At 39.9% G+C, this 9,726-nt stretch overlaps 1 protein-coding gene across 6 annotated transcripts in view; it reads left to right on the top strand.

Annotated features, from left to right (window-relative positions):
- The first annotated feature begins 1,213 nt into the window (after positions 1-1,213).
- Positions 1,214-9,726, top strand: part of Postn (periostin) — a 29,035-nt gene continuing 20,522 nt past the window's right edge. For all 6 annotated transcript variants that reach the window (XM_021157329.3, XM_021157328.2, XM_021157325.2 and 3 more), the window contains exons 1-5: positions 1,214-1,365; positions 2,714-2,812; positions 5,969-6,033; positions 7,578-7,735; positions 9,225-9,389. In XM_021157329.3, coding sequence (XP_021012988.1) covers positions 1,241-1,365; positions 2,714-2,812; positions 5,969-6,033; positions 7,578-7,735; positions 9,225-9,389 — 612 coding nt within the window. In that variant the 5' untranslated portion in view covers positions 1,214-1,240. The remainder of the gene's footprint in view (positions 1,366-2,713; positions 2,813-5,968; positions 6,034-7,577; positions 7,736-9,224; positions 9,390-9,726) is intronic.

Here is a 9,726-nt window from a genome sequence, read left to right as displayed (position 1 = left end):
CTGTTAGTTGCAGGATTATTTTAACACTGAAAGGAAACTTCCCATGGGAAGCTTACACATCTCTCTAGATAAGGAATTCTCTCTGGACTAATGTGGCCTCCCTTCAACTTTCCCAACTGTAAAACATAAAGAATCCAGCCATAGTGTCTTTGCCTTGTCAGTGGGAAAACAATACTGATACCCATAAATGGGTGTGTGGGGGGGCTTCACAACACAGCACAGAAAACACCCCCCTCTCTAGAGATGCTCTAAAATGTGTGCATTCACAGAGACTGATGGCTGTTTCCATTCCTTGCCTACTGAAGCTTCGGATGTTCGCAGCTTCTTCATTGAAAGGCTTCTCTGCATCTGATATCTGGTCATGTGTGAAGACCTAAAAAGAGAAATGTGTCGTCCCTCAGCTAAGAATGCCGAAGTTCAACACCAAGAGAGTACAGTTGTTCTTATAAAACTCAGAAGGATACTCTTGGCAGCAACCCTGTTTCTTAATATGCATTTAATTGCCACATTATTTCTGGATTAGTAATACTTGTTTCCAGGGCTTATCAGAGTATGCAGTGTGTGTGTAATGGAAAGCAATAAAAAGTAAAATTATGAGAAATATATATATATATATATATATATATATATTTCAAAAGTTAGAGAAATTCTCCCAAAGTAGATCTTTGTTACTTAACCCTCTATACTCATTATGAGTTGAAAAGACATGGCCCAAGTTTCATAGGACTTCAAGGGGCATGTGCCTCTTCCACATAAGCTGTGGAAGTCACACTTTATATGCATTGTACATCTATCCAGGATTTGGGTTAAATCCCCCCTGTGATTTCTCTTCTGGTGAAAAATAACCTCCGTGTTCTGCTGTGGAGTGATTTAAGTGCGATCAGATCAAACCAGGAAAGTAACTGAGCTCAGAGACACAGAGTGTGGTGGCAGATACAGATGCCAGAGAGATCCCTAAACTCAGAATCAGCTCTTTTCGCAATGTAAACCTATAGAAGCAAAAAAAACGGGCTCACCATGATTGAAAACAAATAGGAGACAGAGTTCAGATTGCCCAGAACCCAGGAGATTTCCAGGGACAGTCCTGGGCTGCCGGTGCTTCTGTAAGGCCGTTGCAAGCTTCAGGTTGGCCCAGCGCCCCCTCCCACAGCCTTGCTCCCTCCCACAGCCCAGAGCTATATAAACTCAGCCCTCCAGAGCACAGGCCAGATCTCTTCCTGGACGGAGCTCAGGGCTGAAGATGGTTCCTCTCCTGCCCTTATATGCTCTGCTGCTGCTGTTCCTGTGTGATATTAACCCTGCAAACGCCAACAGTTACTATGACAAGGTCCTGGCTCACAGCCGCATCAGGGGTCGGGATCAGGGGTAAGTCCCTGGCTTGTTTTATCTTTTTGTCTCACTTAACTTGTTCTAGAAATATGCATGAAGTTCCTTGTAAATGCACCACAGGGTAGCTGTTGTTGATTTACTTATTGCAAGGTAATAGGAAAAGAAACAATAATGGGTCTTCTATAAATATACATATATATAAATGTAGATAGATACACAGTTACTATGACATATGATATATATGCCTTAAGCTCATAAGAAGTGCTATCAACATAGCAAGTATTATTAATTGATGTGGATTATTAATTTTAGTGTAATTAACAAAATAAAGTTTGGTAATCCTTAGTAATTCAATTTACTTGGCATTTTATTTCTTTCCATTACTGCAGAATATGGTTTTCAAAATCAGAGTGTCTGCACTTTAATGGTATCATGTCAAAGGTTTTGAGATGTCCTGCAAGATATCAGTGCAAATTTCCTTTGTTTTGTATGTGAAATTTTAACTCTGGGCTTCTTGGAGTATTTTTATAATCTTCTAGGATAAATGTAGGATTTTAAAAAGTTATTAGAAACATCTTAGTAACTCAAGCAAACATCTGCATGTTTTGCATGGGACTCTTGGCATTCCTCCCTAAGCCTTAGGGGGATTTTCATTTTCTGAGTTCTCAGAGCAGTCTGCTTAGCAGTGGAGTAGAATTTCCATCCCTTTAAGAGAAAGCAAGCTTAAAATTGCAATAGAGGATACCCTTACTTGTTCTCTTTAAAGAAACAAATTTCCTTTGTGTAAGGGCATTGTTCAAAAGTTACTTTTAACACCAATATACTTCTGTAAGCACCTAGGGAATCACACAGCAGAGTGTGAAGTAAGACCTGTGTCCTTTACCATCCGTAAATCCTGAAGCTGCCCATCTTCCAAATGCATAAATGCTTAGTTTTAAAGCAATTGGTTTTTTTTTTCACTACTAACAGTAGTTTGTACATAAATCAAAACTCTGTTAAGTCTAATTCTGTTTAAATATCTCTGCCAGGTTAACTTCTTGAAATACTGGTATAAGTCTCAAGTATACATTGGTCTTCCCTGCCTTCCCTTCCTCCCCCCTTTCCTTTTCCCTCCTCCTCACCCCTCCCCTCCCTACATTCTTTCCTCCCTCCTATACCCCCTCCCTTTTTCCTCTTCTCCCTCCTCTTCCTATCTTTCTTAGACTTCTGCTTTTGCCAGCAGGTCAATAGAAGTGGGGCAGGAGTTAGCTTTATACAAAGTTAAGGTCTCCTCTTGGAATGTCAGGACTCCACCCAAACATTTCTTTCAGTCACCTGGCCTGTAATTGGAAAGAGGCAGGTGCCATAGCAATTAACTCTTTTTTTCCTCCCCCTCTATCTCCAGCCCAAACGTCTGTGCCCTCCAGCAAATTCTGGGCACCAAAAAGAAATACTTCAGCTCCTGTAAGAACTGGTATCAAGGTGCTATCTGCGGGAAGAAAACGTGAGTCTCACCCTTTTCTTTACTGACAGTTTGAAGCTCCTACAGGATGGTATTCGCCTCTTCTTGGGCACACACCCCAGTTGCATATACTGTCCAAACTCATGTGTTTTTAAAGCAAGGCACATGCACAGGGGAAGGCAGGGAAGACTGTTATAAGAGTAGATTTTTCTCTAAGTCCATAAGCTGAAGAGGCCAAAGCAGACCCTGTGACCGTGTGGTACGTCCTGAGTCTATGTGAAAAAATGTGGTCTCTACTCATTGTACACTCTTTGTTGTTTTGTCCTGTTCTGTCTTAAGAGAACCTATTACACTCTGTGTTTCATTTGCTCGTCTTATATCTACACACACACACACACACACACACACACACACACACACACACACATTCACACACTCAGAATCAAGGAGAACAAATTGATATGAAATGTCAAATTGTAAAAGCACAAATAGATGTTTCTCCAGTCATTTAGACATCATGATAAAGATTTCACTTTACCCCTGAATTTTCACTGAAGCACAAAGTGAGAAAGATGTTGCACTTTCCACAGGCTGCCTGATCCCCAGGAAACCATTACAGTGACAGTGAAGCCCTTCACTTGGTCGAATATTCCTGTAGCTAAAAGGATGATTCTCCCATGGCTTTGTTGTATATTTCACTGATCAACTTAGAGATGGAAAACATGATTGACTATGTAGTAGACATATTTGCTGATTTATTTCACTATAGCTATTGGTAAGAAAAATAAGAACACTGGGTCTATACAAGTTAATCCCTTGTCCAATTTATCATTTTACAAAGAGGTTGCTGTCTCAAAGGTAGGGTAGCTCATGTCATCCCAGTGTTGAAAATAATGGAAGGGCCCCTTGCTGCCATCAACCTGATCTTCTATGAGATAGCCTTGAGGACTGAAGGATCTGAATATCTACTTAAGACACCATGGTGAACTTCAGGCACCCTCTAAAGAGGCTGAGGCAAGAAGACTCTACAACCTCTACAAACTCTAGGATACCTTGAGCTCCAAAGTGAGAAACCCTTAAATACATACATACATACATACATACATACATACATACATACATACATAGAAAGATAATTTCTATCCTCATGCCATTGGGACAAACACTCAATGCAGAACTATTTAACCTTGGGAAGTCAGTGATCTTCCTATGTTGAGTATTTAAGGGAAGTATTTTCATGTTCTTTCTGGAAGTTAAGGTCATCTTATTTTCACAACGTAACTATATTAGAGATGCCAAAGTTGTCACACAAGCAAAGTCGAGTCTCTTGTTTTCCATTAACCAAAAGTTGTGCTGGTAGCCAGACATTTTACCAAAACCTTAACAATGTCCTCTTAGCAAAATTTCCTCCAGTAGCTTCCATTGCAAAATCACATTTACATCTCTTCACTGAGACAAATACAAATGCTAATCTCAACTAAGCAAAGAAACCAATGGAATGGACAGGGAAGAAGCCTGGCTTGCCCTCCACTCCCTTCCTGCCACGTTCTTGCCAGCATCTTTTGTGCCATGCAGTTTTCTAAGTTGTCTTCTGGTTAAACACCGACATTGGGAAATTACTAGAAAGAAACAGGCCAGGTCTCAAGAAGGCATTAGCATCCCTAGGCTTAGGTTTAAGGCACTGTTTATAATAATGTAGAATCCGTTCCATAAAGCATTCCACAGGCTCCCTGTTGGTGCAAGTGACATGTTCAGTTGGCTTTCTGTGACATTTTTGTTACTACTCAGATAGTGAGGACAAATTCCCCATCTCCAAGCTGTGCAGAGCAATTATTACGCCTTTTTCTTGCTTTATTTGACTTCCTGGCCGTATAAAAAACATGGATTTGTGTGTAGCATATGTGCTTTCTGTGAACAAAACCTAAACATTTTTGTTGTATTTGAAACATCCCCTCAGATAAATACATTGTCCACTTCTCAGCTGAGATCCCAGGCCACTGTTCTGCAAGCTCACCCCTTCCCCAGCGTGACTTTTTCTGCTTCAGAGCTGATTATCAGATTGTATTAGTGTTTGGTGTAGACATTTGTCTCATAAACACAGTGTCCTGTCCTCATCTCATTGATCTTCAGGTCTCTTACTATAGACATATCTTATGTTTATTGTTTACGATGTGCTTAAATCAAATTCACAAGAACATTCAATTAATTTCTATGAAGAAATATAATTGTCACAAGGGGGCAAATGAAGATTTGCATTGGGGTCACATGCAGTTCCCTTGTTTCAGTTGAGACAACTCTTGACATTACAAAAAATATTAAAAAAAGCTAAAACAAAATAGGAAAGTTTAAATTTGTATAGAACAGTTAAATTAATAACAATAATTGATAAATTAATGAATAATAAATAATGATAATTTTTTAAAAATAACTCTGTATCTTAGTTATAAATAGAGCTTACTTGGTTGACTGCTTTCGCCAAATGCACAGAGCCCTGGGTTTGATCCCCAACACCACATAAAACCACTATGATGGCTTTCACCATAGAGAATCAGAAGTTCAGGGTCATCCTTTAGTTCATAGGGAGCTCAAGGCCAGTCTGGTCTCATGAGACACTGTCGCATGGGGTGGGGGGGGGGCGGCGATGAAATAAGACAGAAGAGGGTAAAAATGAATAAACTGATCAAAGTATATCATGTGTATATATGTAAACACTAGAGAAATCTATAATCCATACTAACAATTTTACACGAGATAGGATTTCATACATTAAAGTTGGGTTAGTATATTTCTAGTTTCAAGGTACCATACGCCAATGAGCATTCTGCTGGTATTTAGAGCTAACACAGTTATCCTAAAGACAAACTTTCGGTATTCACAACTATTTGTATTTTGATATTATCATTGCTCTTCCCGTATTATACTGTTGGGAGACTGAATTCTGCTATATCAAGAACATTGTTTAAGTACATCTGTCTAGTATACAGAGAAAATGCACACTAAACTCCATCCTTCAGTACCAAGATCTAGGACTTTCCCCCCACTGCCTCAAGGATGCAGGGTATCTGAAGGATAGAAACAAAAGATGGCTTCTACAATCTTAGCACATTGTAGGAATAATTAATATTCTGCTCATCTTATGTGAAAGTACATGGTTTGCAGTTCTCTCTTTTAATATTGAAATTTCCCCCCTCTATGCAGCACTGTGCTATATGAATGCTGCCCTGGCTATATGAGAATGGAAGGGATGAAAGGCTGCCCCGCAGGTAAAATCTACATTTCTAGATTGATTGTACATGGGAGCTTTTCCGTGAGGAACCAGTTCAGCACACCAACAGTGTGTGCATGCATGAATGTGCGGGTGTGCACATGTGCATGAGTGTACAGGTGTGTGTATGCACGGGTTTGGAACAATCATAAACCTAAGAAATTTCTTCGTGCTTTTGTGCTAATCACATGCTTACCATAATGGTGAAATCTTAGACCGTTCTTCTCACACACAGGAAGCTGATGGTACTAGATACTAACATGGAGCCTAATTGAAACTAGCTCAGATGCTCTTCTTTGAGCTCGTTTAGAAGCAGGGCATCTACCTACGAAGGCAACATCTCTAGCTCACCAGCTCTGAGTGTGTAATGGCCCTCGCTTTGCAATGTGATTGCCCCGAATTTTGCCAATAAAAGAAGTTGCTTTATCATTTTCTCTGGACATGCAATTCCAATCATCACCCTTCTCCAGGTTCCTTCTCCACCACAGAAGGGTCTCCTCTCGGACACAGGTCCTCCAGGCCTCTAATTGCACATAAACTCTAAAGCACTTACTGTCATGGACACCAACCCATAGACAGCCCCTGGCACAGTATTATGTTCAGAACGAGGAGCTAAGCTGGTGTCAGCAATGCACACAGGCCTGAGCAGCTGAAAGGCTATCGAGTACCTCACTTAGTACCTCACTGAGACCCAGTGCTTGGTTAATGCTGTTGGTGATGAGGTCATGTTATACCACAGGCTTTCTCCCATGGAAACTGTTGGACTCAGTTTGCTCTAGGATGTGTTTTGTTCAATGCAGGCATGGACTTGCCCTGAAACCTTATTAAATTTAACCTTATTGGTGTTATTTTGCTTTAAGATTTAATTTAATAATTGTCTCAGGGAATTCACTAAAGTAGTCATTTACTTTATGGCTAGCCCCAAGTGATTCTAATTTTAAAATCAACAGCATCAGAAAAGCAGGCAGCCTGCAGAGTGCTAGATCTATCTTTTCAGGTTGGCATCAGGTTGGCTCCAGGACAACCTTCTAAAAGTAGTAGATATGTTTTCCTTAAATCAAAATGGAGAGAGCCATGTCCATCTATTGCTTTAGGGACCAAGAACCATAACAATTATAGGTATAAACCTAACCTGCTGCTCAGAGACTTGACCCAGCATTGCCGCACACACGTTATCCTTGCCAGTCTCAATGAAGGCAAGAAACACCTTGTCTTTTGGCAAAATAACTAGTTATATTCTCTAAAAATGCTGGCTGAACTATTAGTGAGGTGGCAGGATTTACTAAATGCTACTTCAGTTTGATATTTTAAAGCTCACTTCCTTAACGCCAAGAATATAAGAAATACTGGCGTGAATGGAGCTTTATTACGTAATACTCAAAACGCACATTTTGTGTATTTGTGTAAAATAGGTGATTCCTGGGCTCTTACTGCTTAAATTGAGCAGTTCAATATATTGGTGAGTAGGTAAAGTTTGAATGATTGTGAAAGAATATTCTGGAAATCAACTTCTAAGCATTTGTTCGATTCTGACTCTTTCAGTGATGCCTATTGACCATGTTTATGGCACGCTGGGCATTGTGGGAGCCACTACCACTCAGCACTACTCCGATGTCTCGAAGCTGAGAGAAGAGATTGAAGGAAAAGGGTCATACACGTACTTCGCGCCGAGTAACGAGGCTTGGGAGAACCTGGATTCTGTAATTCAGCCTTTTCACTCTCTGAGACACTTACTGTGGGACACTGCCATTTCCATGTTAATTGATCAACTTATGAACAATCCAAGAACATTTAATATTTCTCTATTGTATACTTGAAAATATTTTTTAAAGTGTCATTGGCACAGTGGCATGTGTTCACTCTGTCATAGGAAACAATCTCTTTAATGGGAAGATGAATGAACTGAAAGAATATTTAGTAGTAGTAGTAGTAGAGTATTTTATTCCTCTTCTCTTACCTTCTTTGCTGTAAGAAAATATATGCCATTTCAGATAGCATGTCCATTAGAAAGGTAAGTTAAAATGCCTAGCTATATTTAAAAATCTATTAGGAACTATATTACAATAGCTATATTTTATTATAGTTTGTAAATAACATAGCTATAAACATAGTTGCATTAAATGAGAAGCTATAATAGTTTATACTTACTTATTTATACATACATGCCACCTGCCACATAGATTGCTGTTCCAAGATTGTCAGAATAGTAGATATCTATCTATGTATATTTAAACCAAGTGTTATAAACAATATTTGATTTTATGAACAGACTAATTCATGACAGAGTAACCTATGAAGGAAGGATCCCTTAATTTCCAGCTTTACATAACTAGTAGAGAAATGCGTTTCTACACTACGCTCATGTGGAGATGAACTCACAATGTCAAGGGTGGCTCAGCGAAGCCTCTGAGGCACAGTGTCCTGTAGCTTTGCTGTGTTCATGCTGAGTCGTGGACCCTTGTCTGCTCTGCACCTCAGCCCCTCAAGGTTCCTTCAGACCACACCTGGGCATCCTCACCTTAGTGGTAAAAGTTAGATATTTCCTCCCGGAACTGCAGCCTGCCCATTGCCCACACCTTAAAAACTTTGCCTCTTGCCTTAGTGTATGCAACTATGAAAGCTGTGGATTGGTACTGGTTTCCCTAGGAAGCCCAGTAATTCCAATCTGCACATTACTACTACTTCTTCCACATACGATATGGCTACATAAAGGAAGATTGCCTCTTCATAAATATATTTAAAATGGTTTTTTTTTTTTGGCCCTAAAATTATCCAAGCATTCTATCAGATTTGGAACCCTTCACTGACACCATGGAATTCCAACATTCCTCAGTCAATTGAAATAATATAATCCTCTTATCTTTGTCAGTTTTCTACGAACAAGTGATGATGTAACTAACAGGAAGGTCACAAAAGAGTAGAAACAGGAGTTTGGAGAGCTGACCCAACAGTTAGGAATGCTTGCAAAGGAGCCAAGTTTGGTTCCCAGCACCCACGTTAGCAGCTCACACCCACCTGGAACAGGTGCAGGCCTCCTCCACACACTCTCACCCACATGGTGTACACAGACATGTGCACACACACAAGTGAAAATAGAGAAGACTTCAATCACACACAAGTGAAAATATGTCATAGAGAAGACTTCAATCGCAAACCACAGCAGATTAACTCTTATTCCATTCTTCCTAGGACATTCGCAGAGGACTGGAGAACAATGTCAATGTTGAGCTACTGAATGCTTTACACAGCCACATGGTTAATAAGAGAATGTTAACCAAGGACCTGAAACACGGCATGGTTATTCCTTCAATGTACAACAATCTGGGGCTTTTTATTAACCATTATCCCAATGGGGTAAGGACTTATCTATTTATTTATTCATTCATTTATAAAATTTCTATTTCTGAGTCTTTTTTTTTTTAATTTATCTGCTCCCTTGAGCAGAAATTGTTCACAGGAAGGATATAATGTTTGCCCAGGTGAGGTCAATGCTTGTATTATGATGAAGAAGAAAAATACCCTGGCCATGTAAAATTTCAATCCAACTGATTCCTCTTAAAGACGGACTGATTGGCAGTCAGGGGCAATGTGTGTCAAGCAGGTTCTTACAGACAGTGAAGTGTACCATCAGCAGGGTGATTGATGGCTGCCCTCTAGTCGTTCTCTGCATAGCATGCTCCTTGAGCTTCTT

Source organism: Mus caroli, unplaced genomic scaffold, assembly GCF_978045245.1.
Source record: "Mus caroli unplaced genomic scaffold, Mus_caroli_1 scaffold_3, whole genome shotgun sequence".
NCBI lineage: Eukaryota > Metazoa > Chordata > Mammalia > Rodentia > Muridae > Mus > Mus caroli.
The sequence above is the reverse complement of the archived record's forward strand: the minus strand, read 5'-3'. Positions and strand labels throughout refer to the sequence as shown.